At 43.0% G+C, this 19,582-nt stretch overlaps 2 protein-coding genes across 6 annotated transcripts in view; one reads left to right on the forward strand and one right to left on the reverse strand.

Moving 5' to 3' along the window:
• Positions 1 to 19,582, forward strand: part of RBKS (ribokinase) — a 74,057-nt gene that overhangs the window by 44,719 nt on the left and 9,756 nt on the right. The window lies entirely within an intron of this gene.
• The window catches only part of MRPL33 (mitochondrial ribosomal protein L33), a 42,040-nt gene that overhangs the window by 1,967 nt on the left and 20,491 nt on the right, over positions 1 to 19,582 (reverse strand). Inside the window, exons 5-6 of one of the 4 annotated variants that reach the window (XR_003794869.1) lie at positions 9,286 to 9,510; positions 6,643 to 6,870 (exon numbers count right to left, since the gene is read on the reverse strand). Coding sequence is in view for 2 of the 4 variants with exons in the window: in XM_029231738.1 (XP_029087571.1) it covers positions 9,411 to 9,510 (100 nt within the window). In the remaining 2 variants the exon portion in view is untranslated. Of the gene's footprint in view, positions 1 to 6,642; positions 6,871 to 8,210; positions 8,229 to 9,047; positions 9,511 to 10,955; positions 12,933 to 19,582 lie in introns of those variants that run through there. The other 3 variants (XR_003794870.1, XM_029231738.1, XM_029231739.1) reach the window with 3 other exon arrangements.

A 19,582-nucleotide genomic window follows, 5' to 3' on the forward strand; every position in this document is an offset into this window, starting at 1 on the left:
AAAATAGAGATTATAATCATACTGTGAAAATGGAAAGATAAAGTGAGTGTGTATTTGTGTGCACATAGGGGAAGATAAGAAAATTAAATGCTCATCTTCCATTGTTGGAATTCAAGAGATAATAACTAAAACAGATTTTTTTTAAAGACAACAGTATAAGCATACTACCAGAAATAGAAGATAAAATCAGAAGAAACCAGTAAAAGAATTTAAAGTATTTGCCTCATAGAAAGAGGAGTGGAGAGGGATGGGGCATTTACACTTTAAGCTTTGTCTTTTTAAACTATGAATACAGATGGCTTGGATTTTTTTTTTTAAGGCAAAACACAATGAGATACCATTTCACACCCACTAGAATGGCTATAATCAAAAACAGATACTGTTGACTAGGATGTGGAGAAATCAGAACCCTCAAACACTGCTGATAGGAATGTAAGATGGTACAGCCACTTTGGAAGATGCTCTGGAAGTGCTTCAAAAAGTTAAATTTAGAGTTACAACAGACTCAGCACTTCTACTTCCAGGTATATAGCCAAGAGAAATTTAAAAAACATATGTTACACAAAACCTTATACACAAATGTTCACACAGCATTATTCATAATAGCCCCAAATTGAAAACAAACCAAATTTTCATCAACAGATAAATGGAGAAACAAATTGTGGTATATACATATGATAGAACATTATTCAGCCATAAAAAGGAATACTGATACATGATACGGCATGGATGAACATCCAAAACATTATACTAGGTGAAAGAAGTCGGACATAAAAGGCCACATACTGTAGGCTTCCATTTATATGAAATATCCAGAGTAGGTAAATCTATGGAAACAGAAAGTAAATTGACAGCAGAGGCCGGAGAGAGGGTAGAATGAGGAGTGACTGCTAATGTACACAGGGTTCCTCTTCGGGGTGATGAAAATGTCCTAGAATTAGATAGTGGTGATGGTTGTACAACCTTGTAAATATACTCAGAACCACTGAATTGTGCACTTTTTTAAGGGTGAATTTTAAGGTATGTGTATGATATCTCAATTGAGAAGACAAAGGACAAACAAAAACAACAAAAAGGCACTTCACTAATGAGTGGATACTCTCTCAATAAAAAATCTTCTACTTAATTGCTGTACTGAATCTACTGACTGGGCGCTTAACATCCCCCCAGTGGAACCGAGGTGACACAGGAAACAAGGGTAGTTATTTTCTGGGTGTAGAGTCTCCCTCAGCTTTTTCATGCTGTCTTTCTCCTCTCATCCAGCACTCATTATTGAAATTCTTGCCTGTCCTGCACACAACTGTTCAGCTTCTTCATAAGTCTGGTAAAGAGGAGCTAATTCACCTGGTGAGTGAGGAACTCCCAGGGAGGCATTTTCTTCTGAACAGATGGGCTCCTTCCCTTTCCTGTCAGGAGGGTGTCACTTGCTCTCAGGCAGTTTGTAACCTTCTCTCTTTTCTCCTCCTCATCCCTTATGATGTTACACCTTCACAAAACAATCCTGCTGTGCAACCTAAATATAGCCAGTTTTTATTTGCCAATCATACTGGCATGGATGGTGGAAACCTCTTTAGTTAGTTGGCACGTTGTCCACTGGAGACAGCCTGCCCTAGCGGGAGCCATCGCCTGCTCTACGCTGTGCCTCTGCAGACTGCTATATCCAGTTTTGCCTCAGTGTTAATAGTTGGATATATCGCCTCTATTTTTACATGTTTTTCCCCTTGTACTAAAGTGAGATGGTGGCAGTAGCTGCAGATGTCCTCAGCTCAGTTTGGAAGACATGACAGATGTGTCTCTTCTCCCATCTCTGGCGCTCATGTCCTCACTCAAGTCCTTGCAACCTGAAGGTCAGGGGCTTTGCCTTCTTGTGTCCATGACTGCACTGAATATTCGCTCCACAGTCAGAGTTACACACATAAAAGCATGGTGACACTTTAGGATTACTGTAATATAGTGTGATATATTGTAACCTTAATTATCCTTGGCCTATAAGCTCTGTAAAATTCCTGATTTATAAATTTCCTCATGTAAATGGTTAAGTCCTAAAGTCTACATTGACACTCTTAATTTCAAGAATTCAGCCCCTAAGCTAAATTTGTCTTCTCAAGAATCACTCACTTTGTAATAAATCATCATAATTCAGGATATGTAAAGCCAGAGTAATCAAAGGCAAGGGGCAGGGGGGACTCATCTTCCCTATTTTTTATTCCTCTTTCTTTCTATCCATTGCATTTGAGTCCTGTAGTATTCACGGTTATTGGTGAGGCATGAGGCAGCATCAGCCCAGCTGCATGGATGCCCCCAAGGGACAACTTGGGGCTGGAGAAGCAGCTCCAAACTAGAGACTGCACCAGTAGGAAGTGGAATCATTTCAGTCACAGTTGGCGTGGAAGCACTCATGAGGGCAGGGTGATTGCTGGGGCTGGTGGATTACCCACAGTTTTCCAAGGTAACTCCTCCTTGGTGTATTCTCCCCATCCTGGGGTCTGGCCTTCTGCCATCCAGGCTGCTCACAAGCATAGGCTCCCATTAATCCACTTCTGAGGTACCATCCAGAATGACAGTTCAGTCATCCAACATCTGAAGGGCCATTATTTCCATCTTGGCGTGACCTTCCCCCCAGCCTACACCCTCTTCCCATCCCCAGCCGCCTGGCCACTGGAAAGCCAAACTAATTTTGTCAGATGTAAGTAGAACGATTGAATTTAGGTGCTCTCAAGAGATGTTTCTCAACTCCGGCAAACTCAGACACTGTTTCCTGCTGAGCCACAGTCTTGCTGAGAGGACTGAGTACTCACCAGGTCTCCCATGGCACTGCCAGAGGTAGTCTTTGTGATGCTCCTTAAACTGTGGTTCCCCAGCAAACCATTCTTTCTTTCTCCCACCTCCTTCTTTCTGATCAACATGTACATTCCTTGCATTTGTTAATAATTGGTGGAGTTGCTGAGGGGACTTTGTAGCTCAGTAGCCATTTTGTCCTTGAATAGAGATTTTGCACATTTCTGTCCAGAAGCTTCTGTCATAGCCAAAATGTTTGAGTGCCCCTCACTGTTGATTGCCAATACTTCAGAAAGGGTTGGGCCATAAAATACAGTGGGTAAAGAATGATAGAATCTTCGGTGCTAAAGAGGTAACTATAAAATAATAAGACTAACTGTATCTCCATATCAATTTATTATCCAAGAAGTGACTGTTGTTTCCTTCAAATTTTGACTTAGGAGAATTAAGTATATACTGATACTGCCAATACTCAAAGTACCTTGCGAAATGCTCTTTTAGAATTGCTTTGAGAGCCTTCATCACCTTTACCCCACCAGTCACTCTATTATTTTTTTTACTTTCTACTCATGAAATTAATACATGGTTAGTGTTCAAGAGGAGAAAAGAGCAGACAACACAGAAAGGTATAAAAAAGTCCGGGGCCTCCCTGGTGGCACAGTGGTTGAGAGTCCGCCTGCCAATGCAGAGGACGCAGGTTCGTGCCTCGGTCCGGGAAGATCCCCCATGCCGCGGAGCAGCTGGGCCCGTGAGCCATGGCCGCTGAGCCTGCACGTCTAGAGCCTGTGCTCCGCCACGGGAGAGGCCACAACAGTGAGAGGCCCGCGTACCGCAAAAAAAAAAAAAAAAGTCAGATATTCATGATCCTATCACTTAGATGTAACCACTGTTAACATTTTAGTGTAAATCCGCCTAGACTTTTCTATGCATAATTTTGAATAGCTGTACTTTGGAATATCTGTTAACAGCAAACTTGAATATTTGCAACAGCAGAGGATTAATGTGTGTCATTATGGGAAGGCTCTACATCCCCAAAAATAAATGAAACATTTCTTTAGAATAAAGTAAGTAGGCAATTCACTGAAGAAGAAATACGAAAGATAAAGAAATGAGACACTGTTCAACCCTACAAGAAATCATGAATATGCAAATCAAAATAACAGTAAGATTCCCTTCATTGCCCATCAGGTCAACAAAAAATAAAGATTGATAATGTCAAAGTCCAAACAAATTGGAAAAACACATGCTCTCATATAGTTCTGGTGGGAGTATAAATTCATAGAATGTTTTTGGAAGGTAATTTGACAATACCAATTTTTAAAATATGTTTTCCTTTTGACCCAGTATATCTCTTTCTAAGAATCTGTCCTACAGAAGTGTTCACATATATAAATATTTGTACAAGAATGTTTATTTCAGCTTTGTTTGTAATGACCAAAAAATCGATTAGACAGGTCTACATAATCATCAGTAGGAGAAGGTCAAATGATAATGGTATGGTGCCATTGATTTAAAAATAACTCTAAAAAAATAAAATAAAATAAGTCTAGCTATCTGTAAGTAAAAGTATAATTTAAAATCCAAAACAAACAAACAAAACCACCAAACTTTCCCATTACTCATGGGAAGGGGAACAGGATGGGGGATAGGAAAGTGTTGAAAAGGAGGACCTCTGCATTCTGCTCCATATTCTTCTGAATTGTTTGCATTTTTCCATAAACCTGTATTTTTCACGTATTACTTTGAAATTTGGAGTAAAGATGATTTGGGGACATAGCAAAAAACTATTTGGAGCCACATCTAGCAAGTAAGATAGGTGATATCCTTTCTCAAAGGGCAAACTGGGCATTATTTTCACAAAGGAGCCAAATTAGCCACTGTTCACTCTTGATCTCATAAAGAACCTCTCAAGCTTTCCCAAATCTCTGTATGTGGAAGCTGAGTAGCCCTTTGACTTAGGATGACCTCTGAATGGAGAGTCCTGATGCCAAAGAAATAGATCCACATGCCTTTCAGATCCACAGCACTTCAGCCTCAGTAAATCTGGATATTTCACTACACACTTTTGACAGTTTTTTTCTTAATCTTTCTAAAGAAAAAATTTCCCTCAAAAACATGTTATTTTATACAGTTTCCTTTGGAAATATCAGAATAAATGTCAAAGCTGCACTGTTTCTGTTCATCACTCAAATGCACGGCAGGTCTTCAGAGAAACTTCACTCACGTTCAAGTTTTCTTTCTGAATGAGTCTGTTGATATATCTCGGTTTAACTCTTAAACCCTCATTCTCTCAAGAATGAATGATCTAGACTTTGGCTTTGCCACATTTCTTGGTCTTTGGCTAATGAATGACCTGGAGGAGCTATAAAAGGGGCCAGGCTGTAGGAGATGCCTCATGTTGAGGTACTTAATAGTTATGTACTTCATCGTACATATACCTCTGATTTGAAACAGACCTGAATGGAAGGGCTCATGAGGGATGGAGGAACATATGTAACACAAGCCCTTGGACTGAACTGTGCTCCCCCTAAAAGTTATATGTTGAAGCCCTAACCCCCAAAGTTACTGTATTTGGAGATAGGACCTATAAGGAGGTAATTAAGATTAAATGAGGTTATAAGGGTGAAGCCCTGATCCCAACAGGATTAGCGTCCTTATAAGAAGAGACAGCAGAGAGTTCAGTCTCTCTGTATGTGCATTCAAAAAGTTCATGGGAGCACATAGCAAGGCGGTGGCCTCCTGCAAGCCAGGAGAAGAGGCCTCAGAATGAAACTTATCTTGCCAGCACCTCTATCTTGGACTTCTAGCCTCCAGAACTGTGAGGAATACATTTCTGTTGTTTAAGCCACTTAGTCTGTGGTATTTTGTTATGGTGGCCCAAGTAGACTAACACATGCAAGAAAGCAAATCAGCATGCTTCAGAAGTGACCTAAAGTGAATGCTGAAAAATCAGCTGTTCTGTGAGAAAATAAGCTGAGGCAAACTAACAGGATCAGCCTAAATCACCTTTTTAGTGAAATATCTCAAGAGTTTTTCGTATGGTTCAACGGTAATCGTTGGTCCTGGTGGCTAAGGGCAGATGATGTCCTGGGTTCTAATCCTGATTTAACTAATAACTAGCAGACAGTTTGGGGCAAATGACTCATTATGTTTGGGGCTCAGGTTGTGCATCCAAACATGATGTGTCTGGAGTGGGTGATCTCTGAGTCGTCTTCAACCTCTGAAATTCCTTGATTCTTACAGATTCTTGGGGACATAAGGATCCTTTGGCTAATAATGAAAAGCAGGGCACTACTCTAGGCCAGGCATTGTGCTGGCCTCTTTATGCATTTTCTCACACACTCAGAACAACCCTGCAAGACAGGCTAATGCCCACTTTAGAGAGGAGGAAGTTATACCCCCAAAGGTAAACAACCTGCCCAGAGTCATCCAGCTGGTAAATCGGCAGAGCCAGGAATTGGTTCTAGGTCTGTCTGCCTGTCTGCCTGACCCTGACATCCGTGTCCTCCTTACCACACCCTCTTGATTTGGTGGCAGTCTGCCTAGCGTCCAGTCTCTTCTATTTGGCATTCCAGCACTAACTCCTTGCCACTTGGCATGCCGTAGGCTTCTGTAAGTTGCTCCATTTCTCTAGATTTTCAGAAGCTTCCACTCTTGCTTTGTGCAGTACAGTGCAGCCTCACTTAAATGCAGTAACTCATATATAGTCTAAGAACAGTGCCTGGCTCATGTCAGCACTCAGTACATCTTAGCGCTCATTAATAGCTCCCCATGTGCCTAAATGTTCACTTTACCTGGGTATCTGTGGGGGGGGGGGGCGGTGGCATAACCAGGTAGCACGTACCAGGAGCTTGCACTACTCACCATCACACAGGGTGGATATGACCTTGGCTCTGTACATTACTGGAGAGAAACCCAGGTCCCACTGCCATTCAACTCCAGCACCTTCCTGTACAGGGCAAGGAGCAGGACTGCACGGGTGGCAATGTGGCGGGATGGTGCCAGGCCAGATACCAAAGGTTCAGGCACAGATCACTTCATTCATTCTTGTCTTTGAATGATCAAGGAGGAGAGGTGCACCACTCCTAGAGTCTGTAACAAAAATATCTTTTCATTAAACTTCTTTAAGTAAGGGTCTGAACCGCTAACTAGAGAGGCTAAGGAAAATGTAATTCTTCTTTTTTTAATCTTCCCAAACTAGTTCTCCAGTTTAAGGAAAGAAAAAACACTACTCTTTCGCTGCCTAGCAAACTCCTACCCATCCTCAAGGTCCAGCTCAGAGAGTTACTTTTGGGCAACCCCAATGCTTAATACAGTGCTTGGCATATAATAACAGGTCCTCCTGAAATAACGAAGAGTTCCAGTTCCTTCTGGGAAAATAACTAGTATGTGTGTTACAGTCACTTAGCCTCACTGAGCTCCAGTGTTCTCAGGGCACTAGAAGATCTACAGGATTCCTTATAGTCCTTCAGTGCCACACTGAATGTGCCAAGGGAAACAATCTCAGATACAAATGCTCTTTTTTAATGATTTGCAAACAAAATAATTACCCAGTTTCCCATTTTTTTTTACAGTTGTTCACAGTATTTTTATTTGTAATATTTACAAATAGTTAATTTGTAAAACAAAAAATAACCTAAATGTCCATCCAAGTGAATGGATAAAACAATTGTGCTATGTCCGTACAGTGGAACACTACTCAACAATAAAAAGGAATTAACTATTTATACAGCAATAAAATAGATGAATTCAAAATAATTACACCGAGCAGAAGGAGCCAGACAATAAAGAGTACGTATATCATGATTCCATTTATATAAAAGTCTAGGAAACACAAATTTATCTATAATGAACAGAAGCAAGCCGGTGACTGCCTAGGGACAGAGCAGGACTGGGGGAGGAAGTTTTGGATTACAAAGGGTCACATAGGCACTTTTACCCAGTTTCCCATTTTAAAACATATCCTAGGATTGTTTTCCCTGGAGTCATAGAAAGGCGAGGCCAGAAAAAAAAAAAAAAAGAAAAGAAAACTTACAGAGGGTAAATGACACCTCTGAAATTGGCATCATAGAATAAAGAAAATCCATATCCAAATGAGGCTCTGAAATAGCCATCTTTTTTTTTTTTTTTTGGCTGCATTGGGTCTTCGTTGCTGCACACGGGCTTTCTCTAGTTGTGGCGAGCAGGGGTACTCTTTATTGCGGTGCATGGGCTTCTCATTGCAGTGGCTTCTCTTGTTGCCGAACACAGGCTCTAGGTGCACAGGCTTCAGTAGTTGTGGCACGCGGGATCAGTAGTTGTGGCTCGTGGGCTCTAGAGTGCAGGCTCAGTAGTTGTGGTGCACGGGCTTAGTTGCTCCGCAACATGTGGGATCTTCCCGGACCAGGGCTCGAACCCGTGTCCCCTGCATTGGCAGGCGGATTCTTAACCACTGCACCACCAGGGAAGCCCTGAAATAGCCATCTAAAACTTAGGAATGAACCAATAAATGGGCATGATGTCTGTGCAAGGTCTGCTGACTCTGGCTGCCAGAAAGGATGACGATGACAAAAAGAAGTTCACTGACTATCAAAAAAAAAAAGGACAGAGGACAAGGTAATTGCTAAAGAGACTGATCGACAAGGCACAAGACATCTGTCATGCCGGGGGGCATATTAACTCTATTACATTACTTCCACATCAGCAGATCACCTCAATTACCAGCTAATCAGGCAGAATTAAACATTTTAAATTATCTTTCTTAATCCTGCATGTGATTATTTGAAAACCCAGAGCTCTAAAAATCTAATTGTAACTGCTTACCAGAAATGTCATCTTCACTTTGAGGAACTGAAGCAGGGCCAGATACAAGACTGTTTTTTTTCCGTTTTCCTAAAGTACCGTCCCATGGCCAGAACTGGACTTGCATGTATATCTGCCTAGTGCCGGGCATATTAGGGGCTCCCAAGGGGACCTGGCCCTGCTTCAGAACTCATAATGGCCAGAGACCAAAAGAAGAGCAATGGTAGGGGAGAAGGGGGGCATGGGGTTGGAGGGAGGATGGAGAGGAAAAAACAACTGTTAAAACCTTAGCAAGGGACTTCCCTGGTAGCGCAGTAGTTAAGAATCCGCCTGCCAATGCAGGGGACTCGGGTTCAAGCCCTGGTCTGGGAAGATTCCCACATGCTGTGGAGCAGCTATGTCCGTGTGCCACAACTACTGAGCCTGCACTCTAGAGCCCACGAGCCACAACTACTGAGCCTGCGTGCCTAGAGCCCATGCTCCATGGCAAGAGAAGGCACTGCAATGAGAAGCCCACACACTGCAATTAAGAGTAGCCCCTGCTTGCTGCAACTAGAGGAAGTCCACGCGCAGCAACAAAGACGCAACGCAGCCAAAAAAAAAACCTTAGCAAATGTCAGGAGAGCAAATTCTAGATTTAGAGTGTTCTGTGGGCCTAGAAGGCACAGGAAACAGTCCCTCTCCCAGTAAGAAGGGGATGGTATGAGGTTGTGGGAGATTGCTTACCCATCTACAGTTAAGACTTCTGAGCTTCCTACGCCTAAGCTCCTCTTCTTCCCACTCCTTCAGTGTCCTGGACATCAGTGTGATGACATGTCAGTGAGCTGGTAGTCTACTCCTTGCCCATCTTCCTAGGATGCTGCAATAGTGTCCTCAGGAGCAGAGCTGCCAGGACTGCACTGTAGGTCTCCTAAGTGATTTCCATTGCATGAAGATGATTCTTGGGTAGGCCTAGAATTATATGGAGGTGAAAAAACGTTTGGAGCCGAAGTGTAGAGCCCCGTGAGTTAGAGCCTTGCCCGCTGCCCTCAGTGCCCATTGCTGCTGATAGAGGTGGACAAGGAAGTGAGAAAACAGCTGTGTGGATCATAGCTTGCTGAACATCTGCCTGCCCTTTGCGTGAAAGTATGAGTATGTGTGTGTTAGGTTAGTGGTGTGTGTACTCTGTGTATTTTCAATGTGGATAATGTGTGCTCCATGTGAATGATCTATGAGTGGCATGAATGCCATGTGTTCGTGTGTGCATATGTGGGTGAGTAAATGTACAACAGGGGGACAGAGTTTAAAGGGCTAACTAGTCACTCTCACTTTCCTCCTCCTACTTCCATTCCTTTAAAATCTACAGGAGGGTGCCATACGATGGGACAACCCCTGAAAAAGCTATGTGATTTGGGACCAGAAGTTAGGTGAAGTACATCTTCCTAAAAGATTCTCTAAACACAGGAAGTTTGGGGCTTCCCTGGTGGCACAGTGGTTGAGAGTCCGCCTGCCGATGCAGGGGACACGGGTTCGTGCCCCGGTCCAGGAGGATCCCACATGCCGCAGAGCGGCTGGGCCCGTGAGCCATGGCCGCTGAGCCTGTGCGTCCGGAGCCTGTGCTCCGTAACGGGAAGAGGCCACGGCAGTGAGAGGCCCGCGTACGGCAAAAAAAAAACCAGGAAGTTTTATATCCTTTTCCATCCTTGGTCAAAACAAACCAAAACTGGGAAAAGAAAGATCATGGTTACATTTGCTAGATGACTTCCCTATGACTGTCCTGTTCCCAGTTAGGAAAATCCTCTTTACTGAGACTTCAACTTTCAGGTTTAGCATGTGGGAATGTAATTAGAAACACATTTGGACAGAAGAATAGTAATATTTTGTAAGAATTTCTCTTGATCTTTGCCATTCTGAAGTTTTACTGCAGTGAATTCAGATCTGAATTTATTCTTATTTATACTGCTCATGATTCTTTGTTCCTCTTGAATCTCAGTATTTGTTTTTCATCAATTCTGAAAAATCCTTAACGATTCTCTCTTTTATTACTACCTCTCTTCTATTTTCTCAATCCTCTCCTTCTGGAACCCCTATAAGGTATATCTTAGACCTTCTGTTTTCCCTATCTTATATCTTTTAAAATTACTAGAGGGGCTTCCCTGGTGGCGCAATGGTTAAGAATCCACCTGCCAGTGCAGACAAGGGTTCGAGCCCTGGTCTGGGAAGATCCCACATGCTGTGGAGCAACTAAGCCCATGCACCACAACTACTGAGCCTGTGCTCTAGAGCCCATGAGCCGCAACTACTGAGCCCGTGAGCCACAACTACTGAGCCCGCGTGCCACAACTACTGAGCCCGCATGCCACAACTACTGACACCCGCGCACCTAAGAGCCTGTGCTCTGCAACAAGAGAAGCCACCACAATGAGAAGCCTGTGCACTGCAACAAAGAGTAGCTCCCACTCGCTGCAACCAGAGAAAGCCCGCGCACAGCAATGAAGACCCAATGCAGCCAAAAATAAATAAATGTATAAATGTATTTTTTTTAAAAAAACTACTAGAGAGAGAAGCCTAAATAGGGTTTCTTCATAGTCAGGATCCTGGGGCTGCCTGGCACTTTATTCTTGTAGTTCCAGGGCTGATGAAGCAAAAGTGCCCTCTAGAACTGAAAACAGTTCTTTAAGAAATGGAAAAGACTCCTGTGGAAAATTATGGCAAAAGGGGTGAGGGGCACCCCACTGTGCACTCATTTCTTCACACTTGACCTGAATTTTCTGCGTGGTAGGGACATGCTGGTGTGATAAGACAGACCCTGGCCCCAAAGAGCTTCCATCTAGAAGGGTATGTAGCCCACACAGAATGAGAAGTGCCATGATAGGGATGCTCCCGAGGTGCCATGGGAGTGCAGCTGAGGGGTCCACCTGGCCCGAGGAGCCCAGCGGACCTGCTTCGAGGGCCACGGAAGGAGATGAGCTGAAGGCTGTCTTCCCCTTAGTGAAGAGTAACCCAGGCAGAGGCAGGAGCTCATGAAAAGGCCAGAGGCAAGACAGCAGGTCATGTTTGTGCCTTTTCAATTAGTTCTGATTGGAAAGAGCTTAGAGTACAGGAAGAGTGGGAAAGGATGAGGTACAGCTGGAACAGGGATGGGTCGTGAAGGGCTTCGTTTGCCACTCCTGGGAATTTGCACTTTCTCCTGCGGGCAGTGGGGAGCCACTGATAAGAGGTTAAGCAAGGGACAGACTTGATCAGATCTATACTTTATAAAAGATTAACATGGCTGCTGTGTGAAGAATAAATTGGAGATCATAATACTGGAGGCAGGAAGAACCATCCAGAGACTGTTACATTGAAACAGATAGCTAGTGGGAAGCAGCCACATAGCACAGGGAGATCAGCTCCGTGTTCTGTGACCACCTAGAGGGGTGGGATAGGGAGACGCAAGAGGGAGGGGATATGGGGACATATGTATATGTATAACTGATTCACTTTGTTATACAGCAGAAAGTAACACACCATTGTAAAGCAATTATACTCCAATAAAGATGTTAAAAAAAAAAGATGTTACGTTGATCTGAGAGATTATGGCAGCCTGGACTGGGGACATGGCAACAGGGATGTGGAGAAGTGGCTTTAAGAATTCTTAAGAATTCAGAAGACACCCCACCGCACCCCCACCAAAATAAAAGAATTCAGAGGACATAATGGCAGTCCATTTCCTTTTTTAAAAAATTGGCGGGGAAGCCTAAGTTAGATGCTTATTTCATAGTCAAAACAAATAGCTCATTCTATCAGTCTCCATGGTTTTCAGCATCTTTTTGAGCCCTGACTCACCTAAGAGCTAAGACCTACTCCCATTAGAAACAGTTCACATCATCAGTTATTCTCTGCAGGTGGAACAGGAAGATGCCTGTGTAATTTACAAAAAAGAAAATGAAATGAAATACCCTCATGATTCTTATGTGCCCTTCTATTGGGCATGCCGGGCTGCCTGCCACCATTTGGGGGAAGCACTGATCTATGCAACAGAGAAACATCTGGAGCAGAAACTTATCCTTCATGTAAAGTAAATAACATTTGAAGGAAACTCTTTTGCAACATAGCGCTAGTTCAGATATCTCGCCCTACCACCTGTGCCCTAGACACTAGCTTACTCCTGATGGAGACACAGCCTTCACGAAACTACACACTCTCCCCCTGATGAAATGACAAATCAGCCAGTATGTGATGAATCTGGGTTGTGTAGACAAAAATACCAGGTATTCCAGCCAAGGCACACACAGTGTGCTGTGAATCATCCCCACCAGCTTTCAGCAGTTAGATTAGCAGAACAATTGCTCAGTTCCTTCCTTCGTCTTCACAGTGTAGACCTGGCCCAAGACCCAAGAGTGAAGCAGCAACTGTAAGGAAGCAGAAACATTATAAATAACCTAGAGGACCCTTTTATAACAGCAACTGCCTGCTGAGTTTGTGGCCTAACAGCTCAAGCAAAAAGGATATAAATATAATATTGTGCAATGACTGATTACTCAAAATGTTGTGCATGAGCAGCAGTGGGACCTGGGGTTGGTGCTAATATTATCAGACGCCTTTGCTGTTTAATAATCTGGTAGCTCTGTATTATTTAGCATGCAGTTTTCACAGAGAACAATGATCTTATTTCAAGTACCTCTCACTGAAATAAAAAAGCAGCTGTTAGAAGATGAACATTTGGCAGAAAATGTTTTAGTGGAATCTTTCGTGAGATACTAAATCATACTGGATTAACTGTTTTCTGTCTAGAATAGTGGAGTCACAAAGAAAAAAGATCGCTGACCACAGAAGGCAAGGGCAGTCTTTAGAACCCAGTGAATCACTAACAGACATTTTAGTTTTAAGTGCCATTTATTCACCAATATATAAAGTTATTTATATACAAAGCTTCCATTAATAGCGCCTGAAGAATGGGCCTTTTTTATTCCAGTTTTAGCTCATACTCAGGATCCTACTTCTCTTTCATTAATAATGGAATTCTTTAAATTATAGAATAAATTAATACACCACAGACATTTTGGGCAGAATGGGGTTTTTAACCAGTCTTAAGTCTCCACAGGCCATTCTGTGTGGCTAGCCTGCTGAGCGCATGCCGGCCCTGCCCCTGAAAAGGCACCGAGGCAGCCCGCTGGGCTCCTGGGCTCCTGGCCCACCCACTCCCAGGTTGCTAGAGCAGGGCCGACAATAGACTCTCACAGGTTCTTCAGGCTGGCGGGCCACTGTCAAACTAGGGCTCTGCTGGAGAGGAAGTGACATCATGACATAGCTACTGGGCATCGCCATTTTCAGCCAGAGAACATGATCTGCTGCTTTCATGAGGCCATATTGACTCAGGAACATTTTTCACATGAAATTATTATCACTAAAACATAAAATTCTCTTTTCTAAACTATCAAGTGATGTATAGAGCAAAGACTTTCACAGTATACTCCCAATTCCCACTCTTGGGATGGAGTGGGTGATGGGTAAAGATTAAAAATGGAGGGTTTTCAGAAATGGCTGAGGATTGCTTATAGGATAAAACTAGCTCAAAACAGCTTCATCAGAATGTCCATTTCAATACTGGTGTGACTGGCCAACCCAGAACCCATCAAAAACCAGAAGCTGAGAATGGACTCTGAGACACTGAGTTGGGCCCCAGATGGAGCCAGCAAATGACCTGTCAGTATGGACCACTGGCTGACTTAGACCAGGAATTTGTCACCAATAATGGAGCCAGACCAGTTCATGGTGCTAAGCTCTGAGGTAGAACACCTCAACCATGTACATTCAGGTGGCGAGGCTGGGATAGGTGAAACGTGCCATCAGGCTGGCAACTTCTTTTGCCTTTGATTCAATTTTAGATCAAATCAAGGTGATGCAGTTATTATGATCACTGTACTCTTGCAAATTGTTATTAAATACTAGTAGGGTACCAATAAATAAAAAATCTAGCAGTTCTGGGATGAAGGTTGGTAGAGTTTTTCTTATTCTTTAGGAGTTGAATTTTAATCAATATGTTGAAAATTGGAAGACCAGAGTCATTTTTTAATACCCCTTACAATCTTTTGGGGCAGTAATATGCTGCCTTGAACATGTATCTCCCAACCTTACTTTGACTTTGCACTCAACTCCCCATTGATCCCTCTCTGTTTTCATCCATCTAAATGAAAGAAGGCTTTGGCCCCATAAACCTCATTCCAGATGGAAATGCATAATTCAAGACAAATACTGATGTCAAAGAAGAGAAGGCACACCAATTTGTGTCAGCAGTTGCTATAAATTAAAGGAGTACACGGAGAGTTTAATGTAATGTAAAATTGAAAATAAAATTAGAACCAATATTTAAGCAGTTCTCCACCTCTTTTTTCCCTACTGTGACATGAAGGATTGACTCCCAGCTTAAGTACCTAATGTAGTTCATTTTTCTTTTCTGCTAGAATTTTTTTCCCCATAAAATGTTGCATGTTTATCTTTGGCAGCCAAAATTAGATCTCTTCACTTTTTCCATTCTAATCTCAACAGAAAAGTCAGGGTAGGAAGAGTCAAAATTTTCCCCTCATCTTCTACACCCATCATGTTTGCCGCATAGAAAGGACCCCACTCTACCAGTCTGACTAGTTCAGCTGCTGTAAATAGCTATTAATCCTTCCTTAATATTGATTCTCTGTGATGTGGATGTCACCTACATGGTTTCTTTTGTTTTTCTAAGGCTGCAAAACAAAAGGTTGATAATGAACATCTCAGACATGTACGACTGCACAAGGTGTTCCGAAACACTCAGGAGAAGCATTCTTGAGCATGCATCCAAAGGGATTAGTCTGATCAACTGCCATTATTCAGAACCTTTTTGGAGCCCTTTATGCAGATTTCCCCCAAAGCCAGTGTTGTTCTTGATAGTCACCCATTGTTTTGGCCACTGGTGGAATTTCCTAGCTTGATCCCCCCACCTTAATCACTAGATGGTTTTAAATGATTCACTCTTTCCAGAAATAAATTTCTTAGGATAGTGGTTCTCAAAGTGTGGCCAGGGACCAGTAACATCAAGATCACCTTGGAACTCTTTAGAAACACAAATCCTGGGCCCCACCCCAGATTTAATGGATCAGAAACTTTGGGGGTGGAGCCCAGCAATGTGCATTTAACAAGCCCTCCAGGCAATATTGAGGTACAATCTAGTTTGAGAACCACTGACTTAGAAGATGAAATATTGCCTTCATTGAGGATATTCAAAGATGTGCTACTGATTTTTAAGGCATTCCGAAGAACAAGTTTCCAGAAGTTTTTGAGCAAAGTTGGAGTACATGTACGGCCTCTCTGAGGGACCGCTTTAAGAGAGACTGGCCTTCCACTGAGACATCCCGGTTCTGCCACCTAGCCATTTGACCTTGAGCAAGTTCTTACACTTGGTTTCTCATCTGGAAAATGAAAGACCCACCCTTACCTACCTCACAGAATTGTAATGAGATTCAAAGTGAGTCACATCTACAAATATGCTCTGTAAACCAGAAAGTACTACAAAATGTGAAAAGTGAAAGTCATGTCATTCTGCAGACAGGATTCTGGTAGTCTGAGCATTATGTCAGGGCAGAGAGTTGGAGAAAGGCCTGTATTTATCATTCCTTTGGCCAGATCCACCTTTTTGTCTATATAATGACCGATTCATCACCTTAGTGGATGTGTCTAAGATTCTGCCATTTCAGCCCACCAACTTATTTGGTGCTAAGAGAGGAAAACGATTGCCTGACTGGTGGCTACAAGGGGCTAGGAAGATGTATTCATTTTCAGACATGCTATTTTCTATGGAAAGCTTAGTGATGGTGAGTAAGGATGGACTGTGTATGTATGTGGGCACTGTACTCTCATGCCCAGAACTTGTCACACACTAGCAGTGAAAGGGTCTGTACTGAAACTACCCATTTCAGCCCTGTGCAAGGGAGTCATGACCTTCAGCAAGGAAGCAAGTGTTCATTGCCACATACTAGTCATTGCAGAGAGGCCCAAAAAGAAAATCCCTCGAGCAAACCAAATCTATAGAAACTGAGATTTTAAAACAGACCAGTTAATGTGTCTGTGCTTGAGAAGAATGTGGGTGGATTTTCCCTCAGAGGTTAGGCTTTACAAACAACTTCACCATAGGAATTCTTTAAACACCAAGCTCCTGGTGCATTTGTAACTTAACTTTAAAGCTTTACAGACTGTTAAGTGAACATATCTGGGCAGGAAGGAAGCTAAATCTGTTGCCTTAGTGCTTATTGGGAATGCAGTTTTAGTAACACAGAAAACAGTTCCCACTAGGCCAACATCAACTTCACTTTTCACACAAAGTGGCAGCTAAAATCAAGAGATTCAATAAGAATCTAATTGGTTAATTATGATTAAATTATTGGTTAATTATGGGAAAATAAGCTGTTGGTTAATTATGGAATTAGAATAGGAAATGATTTTGCTCAAAATGTGTGCCTATTTAACAAATCTGTAGAGACAGAAAGTAGATTAGTGGTTCCTAGGCCTGGGGGGAGTGGGGAGCAATGAGGAGTGACTGTTAATGGGTCCGAGGTTTCTTTTAGGGGGGATGAAATTTCCTAAAATTGGACTGTGGTGATGGTTGCTCAACCCTGTGAATATACTAAAGAGCACTGAACTGTATACTTTAAATGGGCGGATTATTTGGCATATGAATTATATCTCAATCAAGCTGTTTTTTTAAAAAGTCAAATTGCTAATAAATTGTAGAGCCAAGGAAAACATTATGGCTGTTTAAAAGACAAAAATCACATCAAAACTTTGCTACATGTGGTTTCGGATCGATATGAAATAGTGATCATTTGAAATATATTAAGGCAGAAAATATTTGCTTTCTTTTAGTCAGAGTATTTTAAAAGACTATCTCAGCCAAATAATTGAAATTTAAATGTAATAAATTAAGGTGGCTAATAGTTGAAGCCAAAGTCATGGACATTTATGACATAACGAGTAGTCTATGTTCCCTACAGATTTATTTAGAATAAAAATCAGCAGCACTTACACAATAATGATTAGAAAACTGGATTCTCACTGTCCATCGTGTTGCCCTAAACTGATCTGGTTAGGGAAGGCTAGAAGGTTGAAGTTGGAAAGGATATGATCTCATCCTTATGATGTAAATATGCGCTGATAAGAGAAGACAGAAATATTCAGATTTAAGCTGTGAAATGGGGCTCTTGTATAAGCAGCTTCGTATCTCGTGATATGTTTATCAGACGGACTACTCAGTTTTGTCTGCCCAGGAGAGAACCTTTGCCCTTTCCTGCCTCGGCAAGATAGGCCAGGCCACGCTAGCTCTAATCTCCTGGTTAAAGTCCTGGCTCCAGGGCTTGGGGCTTGCCTACGGCTCACTGGTGGCCATGGAGACTGTAGATTGAAGTAAACAGGAAGGGAACTGGCTGGGAGATGTAGGAATTTCTGGCTCAGTGGAAAGAAGGCAGGGAGCTACCAACACCTGCCTAGCGAGCCTTGCAATTTGGAGGCTGCTGGTTAGGGCTTCTGAATGCACCGGAAGACCCTGACTGGGCCACTGGCAGTTCTTTGCGGCAAGAGGCCCTACTTTGGTGGTGTTTCTCAAACACCGTTTTTTCATTAATCACCACCCACCCACCCACCTCAAGGAGACTTTTAAGAGATTTTTTTCCTAATTGTCCTCTTCTTCCATGAAATGTAATACCACAGATATTCATTCATATTCTGTGTGTGTGTGTGTGTGTATCTGTTTACATACTGCGGTACTCCCACACACACAAGAATGAATTTTCAGCCCCGAGAATGCATGCCCTGGATGGACTGAAGGCTCTAGGCCGGGCCTTTCTCTTTCTCCTCACATTTGGAGTGAGTGGTGAGGTCAGTCACACGGAGAAGGTGAACAGGGTGGCCCATGCCCATCACTAACCATAAGAAGCCCTGACTCCAGGTTCCAGCATGACTAGAGGAGTGTCCTCTCAAGTCACATTGTCCCCGCACCATCTGTTCAGCCTGCCTGCCATCCTCCGGGCTCTGCCACCACCTCCTCTCCCTGGCAGGAGCCCTCTGCCCAGTGGCTGGCTGACTGTGATGGAAAGCAGGGTCCTCCATCAAAGCAGCAGCACAGGTAGAGGCATAGCTTTCCCCGCCAGCAGGTCACTTCCTTCCCATGCTGTCCTCCAGCCCTTCCCAGCTCTAGGCCTCTCCCCAAACCCTCACTCACTGTTCTCTGTTCCCTCACCCAAATGAAAGCGTGAGATTTATCAGGTTCCCCAGTCTTGCAATGACCTTTATACTCTTCATTTCACATTTCTTTAATACCCTGCTCACAAACTCTTTAAAGTTCTCAGAAAGTATCTCCCCTGCCCTCACAGAGAAATGGATTTCAGAGACCCCCAGCACATACAGATGGCCACTGCTAGAACTCTCTAGAACCTGGCTTCCTTGTAATTAAGAGCTACAGGACATACTTCTATCTTCTCTGCCTTTCCAGACTATGAGAGCATTCCTAATGCCCTCTTCTACTTGGAGCTGGGAACATGAAGCCAGGCACAGCATAAACCCCTGGCCCTGGGATCCGCAGGATCATGACCCTCTTTGTTCCTTAGAACCCTCTGACTTAGATCATGGGCTTTTATTTCCAAAAAGTTAGCAAGTTAAGGGGCCTCTAAGATGGTACCATCGAGTCTCCCCCACCTTTGTTGAACACCTGCTCTGCTCCAGGCACTGTGCTAGGCCTTTTCACATACATTATCCAATTCAGTATCTACCCCCTATGAGGTAGGTTCCCATATTACAGATAAATAGTCACAAGAGAGGTCACACAAGAGTCTGAGTCACTTGCCTAAGTGGTGAAATCAGGGCTTAAAGTCAGGCCTGTTTAACTCCACACCACTTACTGCATTGTCCCAGGGGAGAAAACATGTTCCCACTTGAGAAAAACATTTTTCCCAGCTGTGTACAGAGGGGCTTCACTGTAGTTTACCATTCTCAAAAGATGACACAGTTAAAAGGGAAGAAGGTGGGATTTAATTCCAGGTGT

The sequence above is a fragment of the Monodon monoceros genome, unplaced genomic scaffold (assembly GCF_005190385.1).
Source record: "Monodon monoceros isolate NGI ecotype Baffin Bay Population unplaced genomic scaffold, NGI_Narwhal_1 Super_Scaffold_19, whole genome shotgun sequence".
NCBI classification, from domain to species: Eukaryota; Metazoa; Chordata; class Mammalia; order Artiodactyla; family Monodontidae; genus Monodon; species Monodon monoceros.